The 26,543-nt window shown below is 44.5% G+C and overlaps 1 protein-coding gene across 4 annotated transcripts in view; it reads left to right on the top strand.

The window, feature by feature from the left end:
- SEC31B (SEC31 homolog B, COPII component) overlaps positions 1-25,613 on the top strand; it is a 28,493-nt gene extending 2,880 nt beyond the window's left edge. For 2 of the 4 annotated variants that reach the window (XM_010220230.2, XM_088528814.1), the window contains 24 exons: positions 1,028-1,223; positions 1,590-1,685; positions 2,837-2,977; positions 3,822-3,964; positions 4,216-4,315; positions 5,409-5,570; positions 7,521-7,673; positions 8,296-8,526; positions 9,015-9,089; positions 9,963-10,046; positions 10,997-11,105; positions 11,512-11,690; positions 12,275-12,401; positions 13,538-13,683; positions 14,882-15,055; positions 15,687-15,875; positions 16,247-16,442; positions 16,829-17,155; positions 18,258-18,296; positions 20,902-20,957; positions 22,209-22,355; positions 22,738-22,854; positions 24,310-24,381; positions 25,145-25,613. In XM_010220230.2, the coding sequence (XP_010218532.2) occupies positions 1,028-1,223; positions 1,590-1,685; positions 2,837-2,977; positions 3,822-3,964; positions 4,216-4,315; positions 5,409-5,570; positions 7,521-7,673; positions 8,296-8,526; positions 9,015-9,089; positions 9,963-10,046; positions 10,997-11,105; positions 11,512-11,690; positions 12,275-12,401; positions 13,538-13,683; positions 14,882-15,055; positions 15,687-15,875; positions 16,247-16,442; positions 16,829-17,155; positions 18,258-18,296; positions 20,902-20,957; positions 22,209-22,355; positions 22,738-22,854; positions 24,310-24,381; positions 25,145-25,324 (3,439 nt within the window). In that variant the 3' untranslated portion in view covers positions 25,325-25,613. The remainder of the gene's footprint in view (positions 1-1,027; positions 1,224-1,589; positions 1,686-2,836; positions 2,978-3,821; positions 3,965-4,215; positions 4,316-5,408; positions 5,571-7,520; positions 7,674-8,295; positions 8,527-9,014; positions 9,090-9,962; positions 10,047-10,996; positions 11,106-11,511; positions 11,691-12,274; positions 12,402-13,537; positions 13,684-14,881; positions 15,056-15,686; positions 15,876-16,246; positions 16,443-16,828; positions 17,156-18,257; positions 18,297-20,901; positions 20,958-22,208; positions 22,356-22,737; positions 22,855-24,309; positions 24,382-25,144) is intronic. The other 2 variants (XM_088528817.1, XM_088528815.1) reach the window with 2 other exon arrangements.
- Positions 25,614-26,543: the final 930 nt, after the last annotated feature.

Below are 26,543 nucleotides of genomic sequence, written 5' to 3'. Positions count from 1 at the left end.
TCTGGCTGGTAGTGAAAGAAATTACCTTGTTACGAAGTAGGGAGAGCAACAGCTCAAATACTGCAGGAGATGTCCTAAACAAGGAGCATGCCTTCCTTCCGATTGCATAACTCACAAGAATTCTACCTCCTTACAACAATATTTCACAAAAATATTGAAAAAGTTTTGGGGAAATGTAAAGCAAATTATGGGCATTTCTCTGTAACCTCTAAGATTTTCAGTACTCTATGAGATTCTGATAATGTTATCATTCCTAACCTGCCTTTTTAACTTGTTTTCCCTCGGGCCTATTGCCTGTCTTCCCCCTCGGGCCTACTGAATTAGTTTGCCCTCTGCCTTTAAGGACCTGATCATTCTTAGCTTGAGACAAATCATGTTGGGTATGGAATGTCTTTGCAAAGGTACAGCAGTTGGATCAGTGGAGAAGCCTCAAAGGGCTTCTGTGGGGTGGGTTCTTCTGTCCTGTAAATGGGTCATGTAGATTAGCTGGGATTTTAGGTTTACAATTAAAAAAAAGGCAGTAGAGTGATGCTTGCTTTCTAAGAGGAGTGAATTTATTACACTTGCTGGGGATGTTTGTACTCAGTGCAAAATAGTTACCTTTGATTTGTAATTAGCAGGTTTTACAGTGAATAAGCTTTTTTTTTTTTTTTTTTTTTTTTCCACGTTTGAAGGCTGGGAAGAGCCTAATCCTACAATACAAGCTCCTAATCTTACAATAATGTCCGTATTGTGTAGTTCAGAGTATTTCACTTACCAAATGCCATGTGAACTCCTAAACTCTTTAAAAAATAAAAATAATTTTAAAAAGAAATCTATTGTAGCTTCCTTTTTCAAAGACACCGTAAGGAAGCTCATTTCTTTTTGGGTGCAGGAGCCACAGTCAGCTTCAAATGAGGCAGTTATTTAAGGTGTACAGTTTGATGTGTGTGTTTGATAGGGTGGAATATAGATGTGATTCTTGCAGGGTATCTTGACTTCCACTGAATATTGTGGCTTATGCCGGCTTCATCATCTCCTCCTTCAGGTTTCATAAGCTGATCTGGGGTAGCTTTGGCAATGAGTCTCCTGAGTCCTCTGGAGTGATCGTTGGCGGAGGGGATAACGGCGTCCTGACCATGTACAGCGCGCACCGCGTCGTGACTGCCAAGAGCGAGCCTGTGATTGGGCAGACGGAGAAGCATTCTGGCCCCGTTCGAGCCCTGGATTTCAACCCTTTCCAGGTACGCAGCCTTGAGACACTCGCAGCTAATGAAGGTTAACCACCATGAATATTTCCCATCTTTATGCAGATGTATAAGCTGAAGGAAGGGATTTAACCTGTGCGTGGGTTAAATGGCATAGAGGCATGGTAGTTGTGATGCAGGACTGGTCTGGAACTACATTTTTAGTTCTGTTTGTTTTGTTTTGTTTTTTCACTGAGTTCCCCAGTGGCCTTGATTAAGTTGTTAACTTCTTTGTAAATCAGCTGTTGCTGACTTCAGGAGCTTTGTGGGGTTTGTTTGTTTGTTTGTTTTTGTTTAGACTTATTTTTAAGAAGTCCATCCCTGTGAGCAGGAAACTCAACTGAGCTTTTACTTTACTTACAGAGTAACCTCTTGGCCTCTGGAGCAAATGATTCTGAAATTTTCATCTGGGACTTGAATAACTTCAATGTGCCTATGACACCAGGAACTAAATCACAGGTAAAGGAGTTTTACTCTGGGCAAGACCTCTGCAGTTTTGTATCTCAGTAAGCAAGATGAAATGATAGGAGGGTGTGGAGTGATCCTGCTGTATTCACTCTCTGAAGGAAGAATCCTCTTGACCTCTCTCAGGAGAAAGATGAGTCAGAACTGACTAATTAGCCTCATTCTGGGGAGGTGGAAAGAGTGGTATAGAGGGAAGGGAGTTAGGCTGTCAGCTTTGGAGGGATGTACGTTGCATAAATGGGTAGGCACTTTGTGGATTAAAATTGAGTTACAGATTGGTTTGTCTTGTGACTCAGCTAGGTTGTGTGTGTGATGGATTAGGAAGGCTTATTGGATCTTCTCTGAGGTGTGAATTTGCTTCAGCTGAAGCTTTTCATATCTTATGATTGTAATATTCCCAGCACAGCCAGTGAACCACTTAGTGCACCTTGGCCATTATTTCCAGATAATGTTTCCTGAGCTTGGAGGAGAAGCTTCTGCTCTTCCGATCCCAATTATGTTATTCGGGGCAATCAGCTCCCGAAAGTGGAAAGATCATAGTAAGCTTGCTTAAAAGCAGGCCAAGTTATCCTGCAGTAAGCATCCTGTTTGTTTCTTTGTCCATCTCTTTCACTGCTGTAGATAAAATAAATAATAGGAAAAAATAAAAAAATAACAAAAAATAGCCTCAAATGCCTCATTAGCCATCTTGCTGTACTCTTGAAATGTTGCACAAGGTCATTTTTCCATTTTAAGTTCACCTATGGGAGCCAAAGTAGAAATATCTATGTTGTCTCTGGTCTACAGCCTAATCAGTGTGGGCTGTTCTATGTGCATCTATTGCTTTATTGTGGAATTAATAGTTTTGGATGCGTTTGGCAAATGCAGACACTGAGTAGAACCTAATACCTCCTCGCAAGGTGCAAAGGAGCATTTCTAGATGGCACTCCCCTCTAGAAGTATCCTGTTCACTGCACTTTGCGTAAAGGATTTCCCCTGCTTCCTTGTGTTTCCCGTCAGTGTTACTGTTTCCAGTTAGTTGATCAGAGATTGAAGAGGGGAATCTATAGATTTGCAAATATTCTAATCAAGCTGCTGACAGAAACCTGCAATTGATGTTCCCTCAACATGGGGGTAATGATCTGTGGCCTTTCCTATCTTGGCAGCCTCATGAAGACATCAGTGTGGTGTCCTGGAATCGGCAGGTGCAGCATATCCTGTCCTCCGCTCACCCAAGTGGCAAGGCCGTGGTTTGGGACCTCAGGAAGAATGAACCCATCATCAAAGTCAGTGATCACAGCAACCGAGTGAGTGGAGGAAGGTTGTGATGGGCCTGCGGCATGTCCTGTCAGTGACTGCAAAACACTGGCACGGGCTCTCAGGATAAAGTGTTTTTGTATTGTGGGAGCTGTTGGGTTGGTCCTCTTGGAGCTGGAAGACTTTTATAAAAAGGCAATGGTGTGGGGAGTGGGAGTGAATTGTTCCAGAACATCCTTAAGCTTTAACAGTTCTGTGCTGCTGCAGCAGTGCTTAGAGACCCTGTTTGCAACGAGGGGAGAAAAGTTAAGGAGTAAAAGACTGTAGAAACAAGACATTGCCTTGCTCTTTGGAGTCCTTGTCCTGGGTCAGAGCATGAGGTGGCCAACTATGTGCATAACTGATGCTATTGCCGTGCTCTGGTTGTTACTCCAAAACCAGCATTTGGCTCATTTTAAAGCATGGAAAGCTGGAAATAAATGCAGCAAACTGTTATTTGGGAAGATATTTCAAGTTGCTGGGGCCTGAGAAAGATCTGGTTGTTGACACAAATCTCCTGAAGAAGGAAGTCCTAGGGTTTTGTGTGCTTGTGCCTACAGGCAGATGTTCATATGACCTTGCAGCGGAAGAGTTGAAGTTCGTAAAGGGATGTGTAAGGAAATCTTCCTATATCCAAGACGGGACTACCAATTGTGCAAGAATAGAGTATAAGTCCTTTGATTCATAAAAGAATGAGGTGGGGGAGAAAAAAAAGTTGTGATTGCAGATCTCTTCCTAGGCAAATGTAGAATTAGTGTCTCAACTTCGATAGGATGGGTGGTTTTTTATGTTCTGTTTTGCTGTGTTACCAGTCTGCATTGCTGAATTTTCAGCCCATGCTATTTTTGTCCCTAGATGCATTGCTCAGGCATGGCCTGGCACCCAGAAGTTGCAACCCAGCTAGTTCTTTCCTCTGAGGATGACCGCTTGCCAGTGATCCAAATATGGGACTTGCGTTTTGCTACCTCTCCTTTGAGCCAGCTGGAAGGGCACACGAGGTAAGGGCCTGCTTGTCATGCTGCCTTTTCAAGACCTCCGTCTTTAAAAGGAAGGCAGCTGGGAGACTGAGCTTTGGCAAGCTCTGACGTTTTTACAGACTGCTTTGTTTCACTGATTGATCTGGTTCAGGCAGAGATGAGAACCAGTATTTTTGGGCTTAAGTGCGAATGTATCTTGCTTTCTTGTTGACAGGACAGGAAATTGAATTGACTATGAAGTATGACTGTAGTTTCTTTCCGCTCCATTTTAGGGGCATTCTGTCTGTCTCTTGGTGCCACGCTGACCCTGAGCTGCTGTTGAGTAGTGCCAAAGACAACCGAATCTTGTGCTGGAACCCAAGTATGGGGGAGGTACGTGGCCACAGCTAGAAGGGCACATTGTCTGCTTTATACAGAGCTATAAACCAAGCCATGTGTGTCCCTTCTGTGTATTTGTGTGGATTAACAATGTCACTTCCTACAATTTGTCTTCTGCGCTCTTCCTGGCCAGAGGGAATGAAGTTGTCCATGTGCAAGATGAAAACAACAGAGACTTTCAGATATTTCCTCTGCCTGTATGCAGAGGCCATAGAAGGAAGAAAGTTTAAACTAAAACTTAGTTTCAACTAATCTTGATTACTTCTTTTTTGTTCATATATGTAGTGGATCGTATGACTTTTTGTATCTTCTTTCTCCATCCCCTAGAGTATTCAAAAGCTGTAGGAAAACCTCAAGAATAATGAGGAGCATTTGTTAGGGTCACAGAGAGTTACACTGTTCCACTAAAGATGTGTACAAGCTTTCTCCAGTACAGAAGTTTCACAAATGTGTGTTCATTGTGTCATGCATCTCAAATACCATCTTTGAAATACCTAGGCATCACAGCAGTTTTAAACATCTAAAATAAGGCTGTGCAAAAACTTCTCTCCTGCCTATTTATTCAGCGCAAAGTTTTTAGATGAAACTGGATTTTGAACTTTGAACAAAATTTGCTCAGTTGATCTTGATGATAGCATGGGCAAAGTACCCTAGTAACATCAACGAAGACCAGCTGGGAGCCCTAGGCCAAATGCATCTTATGGGACAGTTTCACTGAGCTGACCACCTTTTATTTGGAGGCAAGGAAAAAAGTTAAGCCATTTTGTAAAAGGTGTGAAATGCTTCTTTTGTGGTCTGTTGTCTTTTGATGCTATTTCTGTACAGATGTCTAGTGGCTAGCACAGATTCTGATTCTGTAACTTTCTTGGTGGCAATTTGTAACTGAAGTTAACTCCTGAAACACTGTTGTTTAAGAGAAGAACTTAAAAGCCAATTTTAGTAGAGATGGGTTGTCTTTATATGCATGCTTCTGTAGATTTGCAGGGTCTAAATTTAAGCGGGATGTTGTGCAGAGATGGTTAGGAGTCTGTACTTCAGGGGACTATTTTAGTGTCATGTGCTTTTGCCTTCTCTCTTTCCGTGGTAGGTGGTTTATGAGTTGCCCATCCGGAGTCAGTGGTGCTTTGATGTCCAGTGGTGCCCTAGGAATCCCACAGTCTTCTCTGCTGCCACATTTGATGGGTGGATCAACGTTTATTCGGTTATGGGTGGCAGTTTAGAGGCTCAACAGAAGACTCAGGCTGACAAGGTAAAGTCCTGTGGACATGCTAGGGCTTGAGGCATTGGCAGCTTTTTGCCTGGCTTCTGAGAGTGTGAGAAGCACATCCATGTAGCAGCAGGGCTTTAAGTGTTACTGTCATCTCATCCACAAGAATGAACTGCTGTGTGGTATGTGTGAGAGCCAGAAGCTCTGTGGGCGAGGACTTAATATCCATACGATTCCAGAAGGGTTGTAAGCCTATATTCCCTCTTGATAAAGAGTTTTCTTGGTATATTTTGTAAAATTCATTGAAGTATATAAGCAAAACCTAAATCAAGTGGAGTTCTGATCATACATGTGTATTCTGTGATTGCTACTACTAGACTAAAACTAAAGCAAAACAGCTATTAGAGTAACAAGCCTTTCTTGCCTTTAAATTGAAGTTAAATAATACTAATTAATACAACAATTTTTCCCTTATTAGCTCTAAAGAAGATCTTAAAAAGTTGCTTATTATCCAAGTCAGTTGACTATTAACTTGGAATGACTTAACATTTTTGAAACTAATAGCCATTATCCATGCGATGAATAGATGGCCAAACTTTGATCAAATTAAATGCCAGTGTTGTCTAAAATTTTAGTTTCAGCTTGGTGTCTGACCTGTTAACTCCTTTATTCTCTCCCAGCAAATAAAATATTAAAATACAGTTTTAAAAGAACACAGATAAGCATTTTCAAGTGCTACTTTATATAGTAATTTGCTTCTAAGTTTTGTTTCATAAGACTTGCATGAGAAAAGTCTTTATGGAGCAACAGCCATAGGAGATTAAGGATTTATATAATCCACGGAGAATTTTCTTTATGTGTATGTGACTACTCTTCCACATTTCAAAATCGAAGAATAGTAGTGTAGAACAACTCCCAGGTAAATAAAATAATAAGTACAAAAGTAGAAGGCGGTAACAGTACATCTACAATAGTAGAAGACAGTTGTTAAAGAGACAGGGGAGTTAATGACCTCTTAAGCTCTCTGTCCTCTGGATTTCATGGTATCAGGACGGAAACTCTTTGGCAAAGTTCTTCATTCTGATGTTCCTGATAACTCCATAGTGTGTATTTTGTTTTTTAAAGCTTGGCAGGGGGTGATCTGTTAAGTACAAGCTATTCCCCCAGGAAATGATCTCTTTTAGAACTATTTTCCACTCAAGTGACTCAGTGAGTTGAAGGAGAAAGCATCTAGGTGTTGCCTGCAGTTCTTCGTTTGGCAAGCTTGCCTTGCTCAAACTTTGCTTCCTTTCAGGTATGCCAGTTCCTTGGACCTATGCCCCATCATCCAGTCCCACTTCAATGGGGTTCTCCTTTGTAAGCGTCAAACCTGTGCCAACAATGTTAAAAACTGTGAATCCTTGCAAGCAGCATTGTGTATTTATAGTCACTGACTTCTTAAACGTCAGAAATCAAGGTTGGGGCCACTCCTGACACACTCTTGCCTAGACAAGAAAGTATGAAGAGATTTATTTCACCAAGCTCATCTGAAGTCCTATAAAAGCTTGAGACAATCCTTAAAACTAATGCTTTCAAAAGACCCCTGCAACAGAAAAGTGGTCATCATTTTTTTTTTTTAAATGAGCAAAACAAGAAATAAACTGGGCAACTTTTGACCATATGTAATTGCAGTCTTGCATAAAGAAAGTAATTTCGTAACTCTTGTGTTTGAGCTGGGTGCTAGGCCAAAAGCAGTGTTTGTTAAGCAATTTATATCTTACTAAGGAAAACTCATAAAATCTCTCAAAGTGGACCTTGCTTAAGAAATAATTTCCAGCACTGTTTGGAAATACTATTTCTCTCGTATAGAGGGTTGGTGACTCTCCAGAAAGAGGAGTAATAGTCTCTTCTTCTGCAAAGAGGGTAACTAACTACTAAGCAGTAGTTGAATATATTTATATCCTAAAAAGAGGAACAGAATTATATTTCACCCCTTTCTGCATTTGATCCTAGATCTCCTCCTCCTTCAACAATCTCGATCCCTTTGGCACAGGACAGACCCTTCCTCCTCTGCAGGTGCCGGAGCAAGTAGCTCAGACCACCTTGATTCCACCTTTAAAAAAGCCACCCAAGTGGATTCGTAGGCCTGTGGGGGTTTCATTTGCAGTAAGTAAATGGATCATCCCTAGCTGAAAATTCAATAGATTCCTCTTTTGTGATGCAATCCATTTCTCTTGTAAGAGAAACCTTTTTATTTTCCTAGTACTTGCTCTTTTTAATGCATGTGTAGGGTGCAGTGTGATGTTGCATACAAGAAACCTCTCTTGCCCTATGTTCAGATACGTTTTGAACAACGTCCTATAGCAAAGCATGTAAGTTGAAGGAGTTTGTGGAGCTAAGGAAAGCTTATACATTTTCCTTGTTGGCTGTAGCATATGCATTCCCACTTCTCTCTGTCTAATGCTTGCCATTCACATTATGCCTTTTAATCAGTGCAGCTGCCTGTCAGTTTCAGAAAAGAACAGTTTAGAGCAGTATTTCTTCCTCTGTGCCTCTCTGGCATTTGCAGTTGGCTATGCCTGATAGCACATACACAAGCATCATGGTTGTCAGTGAGCTCAAGGGCTTGTGATGAGAGCTCCTTCAGTGTCACTGGCATCCATAGGCATGCAGCTGTTTGTGTTCTTTGTGATTATGCCTGGAGCTTGAGTCAGCTTTGCCAGATGAAAAGCTGAGTTTTACATTCACTTAAAAGAATGCTTACTGTGTTTCCTTTTGTTCTTCTCAGTTTGGAGGAAAATTGGTTACCTTTGGTCTTACCAAAGTTTCTGGACAGCAAGCGCAGCAGACTTGCCCTCGCCAGGTGTTCATCAGTCAAGTAACTACTGAAACAGAGTTCCTGGTCCGATCCAGAGAACTGCAGATGGCCCTGCAGTCAGGGAACCTCCTTGAGTACTGCAAGGGCAGGATCCAGACAGCCAAGCTGCAGTTCGATGCTAACCTCTGGAACTTCCTGAAGGTAGTATGACTGTGGAGAAACCCAGGTGTCACTTCTTTTGCATTCTTGAGGTGGAATGTGTCTGTTACACTCCTCTGTAGCTGTACATGTTCCTATTCTACAAGACTTTAAACTGTACTAGATAGACTACTTAATTCATCTAAAGAAAAGTTTTGACAGTGGAAATTTTGGAGGCTGTCTCTCTTTTTAATTGCAATGGTCTTTATGGTAGACTATGTTTGGCTTCCTGTCTATACGCTAAACAGTTATAGCTTTGATAGCCAGCTATACCACACTTATTACTATGTGATGACTCAAAATTCACCTGTATATTATGATTGTAATGTAAATTCCAGAGGCTTTGGAATTAAGGCTGCACAGTACACAGTAGTCACCAAGCGGATTTGTCATAATTGGGTCCAAACTTTAAACTTTGCTGCAGAAGCAGTCAAGCATTGGAGCATGAAGTTGACGTTTTCTTCTCTTTTTCAATTTCCTTTGGGATCCAGGTGAATCTGGAGCAGGAGTCCAGGACTAAACTCCTCAAGCTGCTGGGCTACAGTAAAGAAGATCTGCAAAAGAAGGTAAGCAGTGTACAGCAGAGAGAAACCTATACAGGACTAGGGCCACTGAAGGCAAATGATGGGCTCCCTGCTGGAGATGAGTGAGTGATCTTGCACCACATGATGGACAGTGAATTATGAAATCTCACGTGAGGGGTATCTCCTTCCCCAAACTGAAACCTAGTGCATTGATCAGGGAACTACTCCGCAAAGAACATTCTGTAGTTTCTTTTTGGACTAGAGGTGCAGTGCTAAATCAGTGTATGATTGTGAAGCCTCTACTGAGCTCTGAGGCTTTCTCCCCAGATTTGAAAGATTAACTGCTTATCTCAAAGCAGACCTTTGAGAGAGTGTGTAAGAAGAAAAAGTCTGAAAAGGCTGTTCAGATTTTTTTTTTTTTGATTATGCTGGGCCTAGATCTCCTGAATTCCTATTGAAAAGCAAATGTTGGCACCCACAAGAATAAAACAATAGCTGTGCAGAATCAGACCAAAGAGGGCTTGAGGCCAATATTTTATCTCTGGTAGTTGATGCTCAGAGAAGCATATAACAATATGGTAGTTGAGAGACTGTTCTAGCTTCCAACTGTCTGCCTCAGGGAATTCTTCAGTGAGAAATAAAGTGATAGATGAAGGCAGTCTGCCATAGCACTGATGGAGCTGTGGCAGAAGAGACCCTTGCAGCAACATGGTCTGTGTCCTTATGAAAACTAAAGACAAGCTATTTGTCTCTATCTGCTACATAACTAAATAGTAGACAGAAATAGGGAGAGGTGGAACTTTTCAAACAGGTGAAAGAGCCAGGGGAATAGCCTGTGACTTGCTGGTCAGTTGGTTCTTTGCTGCCTATGTGTTTAACAGATGCTTCATCCTGTGAATATCTCCTCTTTTGTAGATCTCCTCCTGCTTGAATAATGGGATCCCAGATAAACAGGCCCTTCCTGAGGCAGATGAGAGGGATACTGTGCAGCCAGGTCAGGTATGTCCTATGCATAATTCCAGTCTGGGAAAACAGTGGAGGGCAGAATGGTAAGGTTTACTTCCAACCACAGGTTATTGGGCTCAATGCAGAAATCGCAGAGGGCAGTTCACAAGCCTGTCTGACCCTCACAGGGTCAGACTAAACGCTCATAGAGGTCCCTTCTGGCTTTAAAACAAATCAGCGAATGATGAAGATGGACTCCTGGCTGTTAACACTGCATAAAGGCTTGCTCCACCAGTGCTGGTTTCTCCAGTGATACAATTAGCCTCACCCCAACTTAACTTCATCCTGCAGTTCTGGATTTCCTCTGTGAAGCTTCTGCTGTGGTACCTGTTGTCTTTACTTCTTTTTCACCTCTGTTCTTTGAAATGTTAATTTTCACATGATTTGGGATGACACCCTTCAGATGCCTTCCAGGGCTTTGTTTAACATCCACCATTGATTTTGCTCTTCTAAGGTATCTAAAACTGCTTCACTCAAATTAGCAATCTCTTTTGCAAACTTTAAACACTTGCTGAGATGTTCTACGGGTAGCATTTTTAATTGCATTTCTATTGACTACCCAGCATGGCTGTGATCCTAGATGTTAAATACAGATATGACATGTTGGGCTTGTTCATATTCCATCCAAAACTGTTCAGCTTACTCAAGGGCTGACAGTTGAATGGATGAAGGCTGCCTACCAGTGCTGTTGTCACTGCATGTTTTACACCAACAGCTTTCCTAGGTTTGTCAATAACAGTACTGTTTTTATTACTGCCTCACTGAAGCTGTACAGATTGATAAAATAGTGACATGAGGCATGAATGATTTCCAGGCGGAACTCTGATTTATATGGGCATTCTCAACCAAGTGGGGAGCACCCCATCCTATTCTGTAATCCACTAAATTATGTTGGGAAGGAACTTGTGTGTTCAATGAATTAACTTCTTGTGCTCTTTGCACAGCTTTTGATAAATTCCAGTGATGATGTAGCTGCTGTTTCCTCCTCTTCAGCCTTTTTTGACAACCTCATCCCACAGGACTTGAGCACTTTGGAGATTCCTGTCACAGCAGGTGTGTTACGAGATATGTGTCTGCTCTTCCTTAAGGAAAGAGGAGGAGGAGAAAATGTGAAAATGGTTGAGACTGGAGTGGGGAGGAAAGGGGAAAACAAACAAAAGGGTCCATTAGATAAATGCTTCTAATACTTGTGACCAATCTCAATGTCTTGCAACATCTGTCTGCATTTTGCAAAAGAATACCCTTCAGAGATAAGAGACCCATGAAGGGTATGGGAGAACCTCCTAACTGTCAGAAGACTTACTTTCAAGTCAGTGATTTTTTTGGAGATACAAAACCTGATTTGTATTTCCAAATGTTCCTTAGGTTATTGTACTTACTAACTGCTCTATGAAAAGAACATGATTAATGTGTCTGGATGGTGCCCCCGTGGCTTAGGTCTGCTTTCTCACCTCTGCAGATACTGATGGACTCATCAGCCAGGCCCTTTTGCTGGGGAATTTTGAAGGTGCAGTGGAGCTATGTCTGCGGGCAGAACGCTTTGCTGATGCCATCATCTTAGCTATTGCTGGGGGGGAGAATCTCCTGAGAGAGACCCAGAAGCGCTACTTTGCCAAGAGGAAAACAAAAATTTCCATGGTAAGTGATGGTCTGATGTACCCACTGAGCAGTGGAAGGTGTGGGGTATCTTGGCAGATGTTTGTCCAAATATGTTGAAATGCTTTCAGGGAGAAGTGAAATGCCAGAGTCTGTTTTTCTTTTTGGCTAGACATTTATTTTCCATTTACTTAATACTTTATGCATGACAATTTCATGCTACCCACTTAGGACTTCCCATTCTCTGTTCCTTTCTTTTAATGATTTCTGCCTCAGCTGTCTGTGCCTGTAACCTGTGGAAAGTACTGTTCCTTTAGGGCTCTTGGCCATGAAGGTCATAGCTTACTAATTACCAGTTAACGGGGTTTGGTCTGCCCTAACCCAATATTCTCATCATCAATGCTAGCGGCTGTGAAACAGAATGTGTGCTAGATATTTGGTAAGGCCATTTTCATATTCAGTCGTGCACTTTAGTTGGTGCCTTTTTTAGCATTAACATGCCAAGAGGTAGTTGCTGAATATGTAGAAGCATGTCCCAAAGTGAGCTATCGGTATGGATGCCCTTGCTCAAACAGTCAGCATATCTTAGTCTTCCGTGACTGACAGATCACCCTCTTCTCTTACAGCTTCTTTCCTCCATTGTGCAGCAGAAGTGGCAAGATATTGTTCACACGTGTGAGCTACAAAGCTGGAAGGAGGCACTGGCTATCTTGTTAACATACTCAAAGCATGAGGACTACACCCAGCTTTGTGGTATGAAGTTTACTCTGTTTTGATATGGTTTAATTTAGGGAAGGACACCTCTGGACTACTTACAAAAAGAAGTATGTGGAAGCTGTGGAAAGACAGGTTCTTGCACATAATAGAACTCGTATCTAGCTGGAATTTGAAATTGTGTGGACTGTTGAATTAGGAGAATTAATTATGCGTGTTGCAGCTGAGAGTAGTGATGTAAAATGAGACATGCTGATATTCTGTGACACTTTCATCAATAGCATGGAAAGATCAGAATAGGTATTAAAAGAGGGTGATATTTATTGTTTTATTTGGGGAGAGGCTTCTGTGACAGAAAAAGGTCAAGTCCTCTCCATAGAGAGAGGTTTCCTTCTGCAGATTCCTCTCACTTTTAAGCTCATAAACTTGGGCTGTTTGGTGGCTTCAAAATACTTTTTGATGGCTTCAAAAGTTTACTCAGTCCTGTTAATAGTCAAATATACTAAGGAACCAGTAGCTCAGAGTTAGGGGGCAATCCAGGGACAGAATCACAAAAAGTTACTCAAATTGCTTTCGTCTGGTAAGTAGCTGATGGCTTACAAGAGAATGGCCGAGTGATTTGGGAGAAATGCCAGCACTTAGTGCAAGGGTACATGAAATGCAAGAAAACATGTCATCTTGTGTTGAACTAACTGTAGGGGGTGGAGAGTGGCTGTAGTGGTAATGAAAATTGGAAAGCACCAACACTATCCACTTTTGCTAGACCTTGATAACTACCAGGTTACTAGCTGTGGTATTGTATTGTCTACTATTGCATTGAGATACACACACGACTTTAGAAAGAGAAGGTTGGATTTTGTTCACTAAACTCCTCTGTCCTTTTTAAGGATTTTCCTTTATTTTGTATGTCTGGGCAGGCATATGAAAATGGACAGGTTTTTGAAAATGAGGGTGTGTTTTTTTTTTTTTTTTTTTTTTTTTTTTTTTTCAACCAAATTGGCTTTCTGATTCATTAATGATGTCTGTTTCTCTGTTATCCCAGAATTAGGTGCCGTTCTTAAGTTGTCAACACCTTTTCATGCCAACCCCAGAGTAAGATTGCTGAGAGAAGCTTGGGGTTAAAGAGATCTCCAGAACGAGACAGTTAAATGTCGGCTGTGCTTCTTCCTCTGTAGACATGCTGGGTGCCCGCTTAGAGTCGGAGGGAGATGCAGCCCTGTGCGATGACGCCTGCCTGTGCTACATCTCCTCAGGCAATGTGGAGAGGTTGGTGGAATGCTGGGTAAAAAACCATGAGACTTCGTCACCCCTTGCCCTGCAGGTACAGGTGCTATGATGTTGGTTTGACACCTCTCTAGGCCAATCTGTTTGCATTATAACACAATATTTGACTTTGGCAGACAGTGCTGTCACCTGGGTGTCTCCTCCTAGTCTGGATTATGTGGCTACATCTAAAGCTGACTCGCACCCTTAAATGCTAAGGGGTTTGTTTAGAGGGTACTGATTGCACTTCATGTAAATCTAGCTACACACAGGAGCTCTGAGCTACCTACCTGTCTTTGTATTTACTATTGTCCTCTCTAAGCTTCCATTTTAGTTAAAGAATTTTAGATTATTCCTGTTATCTGGCTAGTAGTTGCCTGGGAGCACATTTCCTGCTGTGCTATTCACGTTTAACTGTGATATACCTGTTATTTGGCTCTGCCTTCATCTGGAACATTTTGCCTCTGGCAGAATAGTGTCTAGACTGAGTTCTTCCCATTGCCAGCAGAATGATCATGTAAGGAAAGTCAGACAAGAGCTTGAGGGTGAAATTAGAGCTTCTAAATCCTAAATCAGTGTTGTTGTTGTCCTGTTCACTTAAGTCAGTAGCCCTTATTGGGTCCATCGGGCACTATAATGAATGAGACAAGTCTTCCACTGAGATACCTGCAGAAAATACTCTCTGCTATAGAGGTTCCTGGCCCTGCTGCCCTGCTAAGGAATGGCAGCAACAAAAAGGCATCTTCAGCATTCCTGCTTATGTTTAAAATTGTCCTTGTCCCCCTCTGTTAACAGCTAGTGCTGCTTACATCATTCCATAGTTACAAACATTACTTTGAATTTGGGGAGATGAAGGAGCATAGAATAGCTAAAGACCTGGTTGTTCTGTCAGCATTAGCAGTTCCTCGCAGTTAAAGTCTCCTGGTACAGCTTTCCCTTCCAAAGTGATATCTTGTAACGGCTAAAATTACAGGAGGAACCCCCCCCCCTTCCCTTTACTATAAAAGCAGGCACGTCAGGGTCTGCTTCTTGTTTTCCTCCACTAAGTTCCTGTGTTTCCAGCTCTGTGAATAAATGCTTTTCAGTGATTGCAGGGGTGTCAAGTGGATTAACTTTGAATCACCTTGGCCTCCATGTCAGCTGAAGGTGGAGAAAGCTGTCTGGCACTGTCTCAGCATGAGACAGACCAGTAAAGCTAATCTGTTTGAGGAGTCTGTTTATTCCCTGAGATTTTATTTCCCTTCCTGCCTATTCAGGATCTGATAGAGAAAGTGATGGTGCTGAGCAAGTCCATTGAGATGCTCCGAGGCACAGCAGGACCAGCACCAGGGCCCGTCTTGGCAGAACGAATCACCCAGTATGCCAGCCTGCTGGCCTCACAGGGATGCTTGGCAGCCGCAATGAATTACCTGCCCAGCAGCTCCAAAGAGGTGAGTGAGAAACAGGCTGTGGTAGGTCAGAGCAGTTTATGTGGAAGGGGGATACTTTGTGCAAAACACTTGTAAACTTGGGTTTCTACTCACACCAGGGCTTGAGGCTTCAACTTAATTGTGATAACTTGAGAGTATAGCTTTTAGTTTTTCTATGGTGCAGCTTTATCTTTTTTTTTTTTTTTTTTTTTTTTTTCCTCGCAATACCTTTGATTTGGAGAAAGCAAGAGAGCTCTAGTGCTGTAAAATGGTTCCTGGAAAGCAATGCTGGGAAGCAGCTTCCCAAGGAAGATGCACCTAATCCTGAAACCAGCTGTTGGAGGAAGAGGAAGGGAATGGGGAGGTCACCTTGTGGTTCCGAGTGAATGTGTTTAGCGTGAAAATGTTTGTGAAGAAATACCATAAATACTGGGGGGAAGGATCAGTGAAAGCTGGTTGAAACCTCTTCTGTAGAGGAGGTGATAGGTGGTTTCCCTGTGGCTTGCATTTTTTTTTCTAGGGGTTATTTGAGAAATGGTTAATTCTGCAGGTTGGTGCTCAGGGCTTTTGGTCAACCTGTACTTTGAATGCTTCAACAGCACCCTCAGTTTGAGACTCTGAAGATGCTTCCCTAAAGTGTATTTTGTTTCAGCTCCTGATCCAACAGCTTCGTGACCGGCTCTTCCACGCTCAGGGAGACAATGTGGCTGATCAGCAGCCCCCACCTTTTCCCTACGCTCGTGTCCGTGTAGGTGGTGTTAAACATGCATCTCCAGCAGCCAAGAGCAGCTCCACCCCTGAAGGAGCAGCCCACAAACCAAGCCCCAGACGTCCAGAGAAGGTATGTCTTAATCTCAGGCGTTCATGGCCTGAGGGAGAAATGCTAATGGACTGGGGAGGGGTGTCATGAAATTAGAAACCTGGAGGAAGACATGGTCCACAAGTCTCAAGGTGGCAGAGAGGGCAGCACCCAGTCCTGTGCTCTTTGTCTCCTCCTGCCAACCATGGTAATGGCGGAGGAGATCCTGTGTGTTCCTGGGAGCAGTAGGGCCTTTGTTCTGATCTCTCCAGAGCACTGACAGCAGCAGCAGCCTCCCTTGGCTGAGAAGTGAGAAGAATAGAGTAGAATAGTATCCGCTTATGAATGTGAATGCACGTGCGTTCCTATGTGTGTCTGTCAGCAATTAGAAGGATCTTACTTTTTAATTGCAGCCCACCTACTCGTCATCATTTACCCCTTCAGCACCTGCTCAGCCTTCTGTGCCTCCCCTCTTCACACCTCAGCCAGTGCCAGCGATGTCTGCACCACCTCAGACCAGTACTGGTCCACAAACAAGCATCTATTCCAGAGGGTCCCCATACCCGCAGTACAACTTGGGCATGGCGCCGGTGGCAGTTCCAGGACCAGGTAAGCATTGTCCATCATCAGTTTTTCAGGCGTAATTTAGGTTTTTTTGGACCAAAGTGCCCAGCAGAGAAGGTTACTCCTTCCTCATAGGTCTACTGTTGCAAAGAACAAGTTGCAATCAAAGTGCCTTTTCAGTGCTTCTGCATAGCTGGTATAAACAGCTGTGCTTTACTTGCAGCCATGTTAGCCGCAGATAGGGGTGGAGAAGCTGGAAGCTGCTGTGTCTTCTGACAGGGTGTTTGACTGATGCTTTTAGGGGAATACCCAGGATTCTGGATCTTCTAGGGCACGGTTTGTAGAAGGAATGCTTAGTGGCATGAAGGTGAGCAGTTGGAGTAGTTTGGACATGGGATACGTGGTGCTGATACATTCTCTCTCATTTGTAGTGCTCGCACAGTCTCAGCCGTTCAGCCCTGCGGGAGCCGGACCTGCTGTTCCAACGCCCTTCCCCAGCCAGCCTCCTCTCCCAGGACAATCCATGGCCATGGCACCTCCTGGTGTGCCACCACCTGGACCCACCCTCTTCTCTCCAGCCTCAGTCCCATCATCGCAGCTCCCTGCAGGTTGTCCTCTCCCTGTGGCAAACCAATCTCCTCTTGGTTTCTCTTCTGCACCATTCAACTGCCCCATGAACATGGGTTATCCTCAGGGAGGCCCTGGAGCTCCATCTGCTAAGCCTCTGGCAGCAGCCAGCATCCCTCCACCTCCCACAGGTAATACTGCATGTGTGGCACGTATCCTGGCAATCCTGGATGGGATTTGCAGTACTAATGTACGTTGGCCTGCTGTGCTCTGGTCTGTCACCATAAAGGCTGGATGTGGTGCTCTCTGGAGCTAATGTTGCAGCTCTGTTGTGCTGAGTCTTGCTGTGGTGCTGAAACACAGCGATGGTGACAGTTTCAGGCTATTGAGCTGTTCTGTCCCCCAGGTTGTTGTTATAAAGCACTGTCTCTTCGGGTTCCCAGTGTACCCTGAGTAATCCTCTACTCCAGAGGAACCTTTTCTGACTGAAAGGGTGGTGGTTTCCAGGAAGTACCCTTAGACCTTGGGGGAAGGCTTACGTAATGCTCTTATCTGTGCTATATAATTTAATAAATGCATTTGGCATCTTGAGAGAGAAGGGGAGGGCAGTGTTCTTTTCTCTCAGTTGGATGCCTATTACCTGGCTTCAGGATAAAATTCCTGTATCTGCTTGCTCTGGTTCACCCAGTTGCTTCCTGTTGCCATAAGGTGCTTGCCTGGAAATCTCTTCTGAATCTTTCTGTATTCCAGATTCTTCAACATTCCAGATTTGGAGCCTTTCCCCTCTGGGTCTGTAATTTGAATCCAGCCCAGCCTGCAAATCTTGTGAAGTCCTCACTAGCACAATGAAGAAAATGGAGAGAGTTTTTGGAGCTAGTTCCTAATTGATGGGTAGCCCCTCTTTCCATTTCCTGCAGCATCAGCACCACTGGTGCTTGTTAGTTGTGTTTTGTGCCTCAGGGAAAAGATTTGGCCAGGCTGTGGAGAGCCCTCAGGGAAAGACTGATGGTCCTTAGGTCTTCAAACAGCTGTTTCTCTGAGCCACACTCATAGTGAGAGAGAAGTTGATGCTTTGTGGTTTGCCTCCACCTGGAGACTGTCACTAAGCTGGGTTTAAGCATGGATGGCAAACCCCACAGCGTGAAGCCTGTGGTGACTATATGCAAAGACTCTAAACTTAGGCTGGAGAAATCCCTTCTGAAAAACTACTGGGATGTCAGTCAGGGATATTACCGCTAAGTAAAAGTTATGGTGACAATGACTCTTACTCCCACCCTGCCTTGATTTTTTCAGGTTTCTTCCCTTGGCTAGATCCACACTTGGATCGTGCAGGTAGTACACAGAGAAGCCTCCAGAGCTGTGGAGGAGGCAGTGCTGCTGCTTTCAGTGCAGTGTGGGGCTGTGTGCACGTGTGCATGCAAACGTGCGGCTGTTTGTTGTGTTCCCTGCATGCCTGGGGAGATGTGTGCCTGGCTGGTGCCTCTGTACCAAGTGATAGCAAGTGATGTTTGGGGGTGTGCCAAGGGGATGCACCCTGGAAGGGGTGCAGTCCTGGAAGGATTAGAGCATTTCAAGTCTATGTGTCCCTTCTGACAGATGCTGGGCAGTAGGATGGGGGCAATGGCTCTGCTACTTTCTTGTGCTTCTAAGCAAGGAATAAACTAGCAGTTTTAGCTCACTGCTTGTGTTTTTTTTTTTTTTTTTTTTTTTTTTTTTTTTTTTTTCTCCTCCCCACTGCACTGCTGGCTTCAAGGATGACTTTACTTGCACTTGTGTTCTCTTCAGATGGGCTGGAAAAAGTGGGTCCCAGAAAGGCAGATGAGACCTTCCCCAGAGAATCTGGGGACTCTGTTCCAAGGGGAATGGGAAAGCTTTTTTGGCTTTAGTTGCAGGGCAAGGTTTGGGTTTGAATCTCGCTTGTGACACCTAGCAGGACCTGCTGTGTGGAGTAAGGCCGTAGAAAAAGGATTGTCCCTTCAGCAGAGAAACATAAGATAATTCTTTTGTTTCTCTGCTGAAAACAGAGATATTGGTCATTTCCTCAGGCCGAAGGTGTCCCGTGAGACTCCAGTGATGGGAAGTTCTCTTTCCCTGGCACGCATTTGCCACAGTTAGTTTTAGTGGAGTGAAAGGCAAGCCCAGATCAGCATATGCAAATAGACTTCCTTCTTCTTTGAGACCTTGAGAGTCTTTTGTTTATTTTCTTTTTCTTTTCCTTCCCTTTTTAATTTCTCTTAAACACTGGAAAGAATCTGTAAAGTCACTGCTTGGACTTTCTAGCTTTGGAAATTCTCCTAGCTGAACAACTTGTGGACAAATTCTTACTAACTTAGTGAAGAGAAACCTTGGAGAATGTCAGGACATAATGAAGGACAGTGACCTGTTGGCTGATCTCCTTTCTGGCCAGGATAATCCCCGTTTACATCCTGTGACAATCTCAATTTTTCCAGGGCAGGCACTGCCAGAGATTGCTGCCATAGCGCACTTGCTCCAGGGTTGGTGAGAAATCCTCTTTCACTGCTAGTGTAGGCGAGTTAGTCAGGGTTTCATTCCAGGAAAATGCAACAGGGTTCTGTCATCTCATGTCTGACGACCTCAAGTGCCTGGCTTAAAGACGGTAATTTAAATAGCTGTTTCCTCTGAGGATTAAAAGTGTCACTGAGCTGGAGCAGTGCCAGGGCTTGCTAGGCCACATGCTCAGTGGGGGCCAGCAGAGTTCTAGGGCATGAAATCCCCAAGCTAGAAATAAGTGCCAACTTAATTAAACTTCTGATTCAAACTCATCAGAGAATGAGCCTTGAAATCATGGGAAAAGGAGGGAAGGCAAAAAGAGGCTGCCAGAATTGTAATAATAAAAGTAATTAACGTAATGAAGCACCTTTTGCATTTTTCCCTTTTTTTTTTTTTTTTTTTTTTTTTAAAGCACAGTTCAGGATCAGTGGCTCATTAAGTGTGGCACCGCACTCTAGAAATTCTTCTGATATTGCTTCTTAAAACTGTGCCACTTTCTCACAGAATCCTCCCATCATATCAGCTTGAGGTTGATCCTGGGGTGACAAATAAAAATAGTGGGATTTTGTCTAGAGATCCAAATCCCCTTAAAGAACAGCAACAAGCAAGATAGTTGGAATTTGACCTTAGCAGAATGAGATGTGGTCACAAGCTTTCCAATTTTATGTTGTCTGATGGATTTTTAATTGCTTGGATTGAGGTTAAAAGCTAAGTACCACAGAAACATCTGCCGAGATATTTGTGTGCTCCCAAGGAATTTAGCAGTTAACTCTGCTTGCTTTCTAGCTGGGAAGCCAGCAAAATTTCCCAAGCTTTGGTCCAGAATATGCTTTTAGAAGGGGAAAATTAAACCCCAAATGCAGTCCTTCTCTTATCACAGCAGTCTGCATTGCTTTGATTTGCCACTGCAAGGCACCTGTGAGCACTGGTGAGAGACCTTCTGTCACCCGTAGTCCAATTTTTGCTGCAGGACCACAGCAGTACATTCTGTGCTAGGGAACCCCCAGGCAGTCCCTGGGCCCTGGTGTGCACCCACATGCAGGGTCCGACCAAAGTTGGTGCCTGAGTCCCCATCTGACTTCTGCAGCCAATGCAGAATGTGGAAAACTTGTAATCGCAGATAAAGCCGTGTGCGTGCGTACCAGGACATTCTCATCAGCTGTCACCTCCTGCAGTCTGTGCACATGCTTAGATGTTGCATAAGTATTTGAGAAAGGGAAGGGAGAGTAGTTCTTGTGTCATAAGCTAGGCCCTTGGTCGAAGTGTTTGAAGATGCAGTGATTGGGGAGGGAAGGGGGAGGTAAAGAAATCAGAGCTGTGGGTCTTTTTCCTGAGGGAATTTCCAAACCATGAGAGCAACCACAAATTGCGACTCTGGCTGCCTTCTTGAAGTCTGACATCCTTGTCGTGTTCTCTGTCTTAGCAGCTCAGGAATCTTGGACTGATCCCTCTGTTGCAAGAGGAGGCCTTCAGAAGAAAAAGGTAAGCTTTCAGCCTAAATATCTTCTGGTTGTCTTTCAGCCAGGGACAGCACCATCTGAATTCAGATAAATGCTCCTTGTTGCACTTAGCAGCTCTTCTTCCATGTAGGTCTGTTCAGTTCTGCATTGTGGATTCAGCTAATGCTGGAATCTGCTGAGTCCTGTCCTAATGCAATACAGACGTGCATGCCATTCTCCAGTGTGTCTGGCTTGCATTTTTTCATCTGTGGTGTTGCAGTTTGTCAGTATTTTCCAGGCTGACTGCAGTTAATTTTTTTCTAGAAATACAGATTTAACCTCCTTACCCCTTTTCTCACCCACCTTTTCTGATGGGCTGGAGAGGTCATCCTCACTTTATATCTGACAGTTGGGGGCAGCATTTCCCCTCAGCACAGTGAGAACCACAGTGATTTTCCTCAGATGATACCAGCTGTGTGGCTCCTGCTAAAAGAGCTGTAGCTGTGAGCTGCCTGCCCCATTGGCCCTCTGCATTCTGCCTTGCAGTGATTCCACTGGAGGACCTGTGAGCTGGGCTGCTTTGCAACAAATGTTTTTCGTACCCCACTTCCATCATTGCTGCCTGCTGGCAGATGTGATGAGAAGCTTCTTTGGCATCATTCCCACCCCCACTCCTGTTCTTTAGCTTGGAGTAGACTTCTAGCCCTTTTTCTGGCAACATAGCTGGGAACCTGCTTCAGGCTGTGCTCACTACAACAGGATTAACCTCTTGTTAAAGCCATCTCCTTTTGATCTAGCCCTGTTGGAGCGAATCTATCCTGACTCTGGCTTAGTAGGGGCATGATGAAGTGTTTGCAAGAGGATTCTCCCGCCGTGTTGTGGGATTTCCCCCAGCGCTTCCTCCGTTGGACACTTTACTGCTGCTAATCTCTACATTCAGGACTCGTGCCGTTGCAGACCCAAGGCGGCTTTCAGAGGACCAGTGCTTCTGGGGGCAACAAATCTGTTTGATTGAACAATTCCAGTGGTGTTTTCTTGCTGTCTCTTTGGCTGTTCATCTAGGCTGTTAGAGGAAGGACCCTGAGCTCAGGGTCAGTGAGCTGAAAGAACAGGGGTATATTGCATATCACCTTGAGAATTAGGGACTCTGCCAGTTCAAAAGGATATTAAATTCAACTGGGGAGTGTGACCAACTCTCCTTCCTTGGACTTGTTTTTCTTGCAGCACTGATTTTTTTTATTTTTTTTTATTTTTTTCCCCCCTCCTCATTTTGCTTCTTGCCTTTTGCTGGCAGTTGCCAGAGCAGTTTACACCTCCAGCCCCCATCACAGCTCCTGTAATGAACCTCCCTGCGGAGCTCCAAGGGATCCATCCTCAGCTCTCCAGAATGCAAGAAGTTGGCCAGTCACCCCCAGGAGCACCCAAGGAAGGCAGCCTGCAGGTACCCAGGGAAACAGGGGTGTTCCCTCCTATCAAACAGAGGAACAGCTCAGCTTTTGAGATTCTCGTGGAATGGCAACTACAAGTCTTATATATGTCCCTTTGCCTGGGACAGAGAATTGTTAGAGTTGTTGAAAACGACACCTGGACAGGGTAGAGTAGAATGAAGGCCAGACAGGCAGTTAGCCTGCTGGGAATAAAGAATGCACAGGGACCCAAAGCTATACTACAGTCTCAAGATAATATAATCCAGTGCTTCCAGATGTTCTCCAAGTTTGCCAAGATGTGAACTTCTTTCTGTCCATAGTTGCAGGTGGGGATTCTGCCTGTGCTGGCCTTTCATGCTTCTGCTGCTTTCACTCAGCTACTTGTTTCTCTGTCAGTATCACCAGCTGCCCACGGAGAGGGTCGAAAGGAAGGAGGTGCCCCCTGAGCACCAGAATCTGAAGACCACATTTGAAGAATTGGTGCAACGCTGCTCTGCTGTTGCCACTGATCCAGTAAGTCCTTCCTTCTCTGCTGTTGGCTGTTTTTTTTGTTTGTTTGTTTGTTTTCGTTTTTTTTTTTTTTTATTTTTATTTTTCTCTCGTAGACCTCTGGCAGGCACTTATTTCTTTTGGTAAGAAAACAGGAGGGAAGAGTTCTCTCCTTGTATGCAGGTTAATCACCATCTGCCTTCTTTCTTTATGCCATAGGATTGTCCTAGGGAGAAGCCTTGGGATTTGAGATGTTTTCTCTAGCACTCATTCATTGTCTCTAGAATGTGCTTGGTTGTGCTTGCTCTGAGGAAAAGAGAAGAAACAACCTAGAAAATTCAGCCTGTTTTTTCACTTGCTTGATCTATAGACAGCTCCTGCAGAGCTGGCCATCATCAGGCCTTAGAGGGAAAGGCAGGAATACCCTGGCTAGAAGAGGAAGCCAGTCAATCTTTAAGACACTCGTTTCTCCACCCCTGACTCCTGGAGGGCTACTGGCATGCAGGCTGTGTTACATTAATGTATCAAGCTTGACTGAGCCTGGAACCAGAAGAGCAGTGTTTACAGCATTGTGGTAGGCTGCTAAGTCTTCCCAGACCTTGGGACCACCATGAAGTCACTCGGATAGCCTCTGCTTAGTGGTGTTGGGACTAGGATGAAGTCCAAACTGTCAAGCCATCCTGGAATTAAACAATTTGTATATAACATCAGCTTCAGCTTGTTTACTCTGTATTTTCTAGGAGTACAGAGCAGCAATTTCTGTGAGAGAATGTGAAGGTTCTCTGTAGGGACAGAAAGGCATGTTGTTTTGGGCTCAGTCATTCTTTTAAGGTGACTTTAAGGAAGTTGAATAGCTGGGTTGACACATCAGCACATTTGAGCTCTAAGCTCTGCCCAGGCCTGTTTCATCGTTGCCCAGAGCCAACCATTGCTGTTCACAGTAGTTTACCTGTAAGTGGATTACCCTGGGTGAGGATAGTGTAGTCTGTTCCTCCAGAGCTTCAGTACTCAGTCTCTTTTTTTGGCAGTTATCTAGTGGGAGAAGGATATTCCCTCCTCTCCTTGAGGCGACAGGGAGTGTGCTATCTCTGAGGTCAGCCAGGGTGAGGCTGTCTAAATGCCCATTTGGTCATTCAGTGGATGTTTCTCAATCTTCTGAAGTAGTGTTTCTGTTCCATGGTCTGCAAACACTGCCAAAAGGGAGATATGCCTGGGTCAGGAGATGGGGAAAGTGATAAATGTAACTGCCCATCTGGAGAAGAGAGCACAAGCATGTACATGCCTGCACAGTGAGAGCATGGCATGTTGGCTTGTGTTGCAGTCCTTGGCTCTGATCCATCTGTCAGAGGCTGGGATGCAGCTGAATTGCAAGGGGTTTGGGGAAGAAGGGAGGAGATACGGGTTCAGCTGGGTCAACTTGATTCTGGGAGAAGTAAATGAGGAGCCCTGGCAGAGCTGTCAATGCCTTTATCACTTCAGAAAACTCGAAGGAAGCTGGAGGATGCGTTGCAACGGCTGGAGTGTTTGTATGAGAAGCTCCGCGAACAAGTGGTAAGTAGACACCACCTTTCCCAGTAGTTCAGCTGGCTTCTCCATCCCTCTGTTGTGCTGGGTTTGTTGTTCTCAGCTTCTGTGCAAGCGTCTTCAGCACAAATGAAAAAATCAGAAAAACAATAGTTTTCTCTCTTGCAAGCAGCTAGAGGAATGCCAGACACTTCTTGAATCCAGGCAGCCTTATCTCCCTTCCTTCTCCCTTCACCTTGGCCCAGAGATTGTACAAGGAAAACCTGAGAGGGGAACTGTGTGGTGCTTTTTTCCCCAGAAGTGTACTGGCATACAGACAGGTTCCAGACAGGGATGAGCAGCTTGTAAAGGAGTAATTGGGAGTGGTTATTACACTAGGGGAACCTAGTGAAGTTAGTGTAAGCTTCAACTTGGAAAGCTCCTAAACTGCTGGAAGGATATATATCATAGGTAGAATCCATATAACACTTTCCTCAGTGTCCATATTAGGCTTGAACAGAGACAGGATTTTGTGCTAGTTGGACCTGTGGCCTGCTAAAATACTTCAGATAAGTAATGCTGAAATGTCCTTACATGAGATTTATGTTTACTATAATCCAGCATGAGTACTGGATTAATGTATGTTTTATGCTGGGCCACTGAGGGAGGAAGCAGTCTAGCCTTTAGCAATGTTGTCTCTGTAGATGTTTGGTGAGGACAAGGAGTACAGCAGAAGGGAAAGGTTGGGAGGGAGAAGGCCTGTGTTAGTGTTGAGTGTGCTAACTAATGCATTTCTTTTCCTTCCCTACAGCTCTCTCCAACCATTCTAATGGGTTTGCATGAGATTGCTCGCTGCATTGAGGCTAGGAACTACCAGCAAGGTCTCCTGGTTCATACCCAAGTGGTGAGCAGCAGCAGTTTCAGTGAGGTGTCTGGCTTCATGCCTGTCCTGAAAGTCCTCATGACTATTGCTGGCAAGCTGAATGTCTGAAGTCTGGAGCAGCTGGTGCTGTGATGCCCTGAGCTGGTGGACTCCCTTACCTGTCAATGTGCTGCAGGTTGTGGACTCTCCTTCTGGCTCTGGAGAAATAAGTCTGCGCCAGTGCCTGGAACTCTGTCAGGCCAGCACACCTGCTCCCATCTGCTCTCCAGATGGCCTGGATTTCTTGGAGACTGTTCTTTCTCTTTCTTATTGGTCTGAGGCTGCTTTCTAGCCTAGGAATCTTGATATCAGGCTTCCCAAGTTGCACAGAGATCTTTCCGGAACTGCTCCTCTTCCCTGCCTCCCTCCCCTCAGAGAGGGGAAACGTTCCTCCCAAGCTGATTTTTGAGTAGGAGGCAAACAGTGCTGGCACTTTCAGCACCACCAGACAGAAGAGCCTCAGGCTGTATTCCCCACTCCTGTGTGAACTGGTCCTGAGTGACCACTGGGCACCCTTGGGACTTAAGCTGAGGTGTTGCTGCTCCACTGGGCCACAGTCAGTTCTCTGATTCCTTCTTTCTCTTCATTCTAATCCTTGAATCTTTCCTCTCTACCCCCTTACCCTGCTACCACTTGGGCTGACTACCAGGCTACTCCGGGCTCACTTCGGTTCCGTCTTTTTCTTCAGTTCTCTCTCTTCATAGTCTTCTCTGCACCCTCTACCCCTTCCTTTATCTCTTTTTTTCCCTGTAAGCCCCAGGTTTGAACCTTTTTTTGTTTCAGGTCCAGGACTGTTTCCCCGCTTCCAACTCTGGGGACCTCAGGAATGCTGGCAGGTTGGACTCCTGCTCAGTGCTCTCCTCCCCAGAGCTAATAGCATCCTGTGTTTGGGCTGAAAGCTGCCCTGTCTGGCTCTTGGCCTTTTCCACTTCCTTTATGTTAGCACAGTTGGCCTGTTGCCAAGGAGTGTTATCTAAAGGCTTCCCCACATTGGGATTTCTAGACAGTCTAAAGGGCTTTAGAAGCAGCAGGGGTTGTACAAGTCCCTTAAAGAGTCCCCTTAAGCTGCTGTGAGCAAATTTGCCCAAATTTGAGCAGGGGGAGCCAGCTTATTGCTACAAGTGTGGTGGTGCATTCTGCCTGTAGTAATGGATATGTGTGAGGGTGGTTCTCGAGAGCCCCATGGCACTGGGATGGTAGGAACATGCTGCTGGGGTGATGCACTGGGTCCTGAAGAGACAGGTCTGATTTGAGGCTTTTCATCACCGTGGTGTTTCTTTTGGGATGG

The sequence above is a fragment of the Tinamus guttatus genome, unplaced genomic scaffold (assembly GCF_059628265.1).
Source record: "Tinamus guttatus ecotype Peru unplaced genomic scaffold, ASM5962826v1 Tinamus_guttatus_pri_ptg000314l, whole genome shotgun sequence".
NCBI lineage: Eukaryota > Metazoa > Chordata > Aves > Tinamiformes > Tinamidae > Tinamus > Tinamus guttatus.
This window is presented reverse-complemented; position numbering and strand designations above follow the sequence as displayed.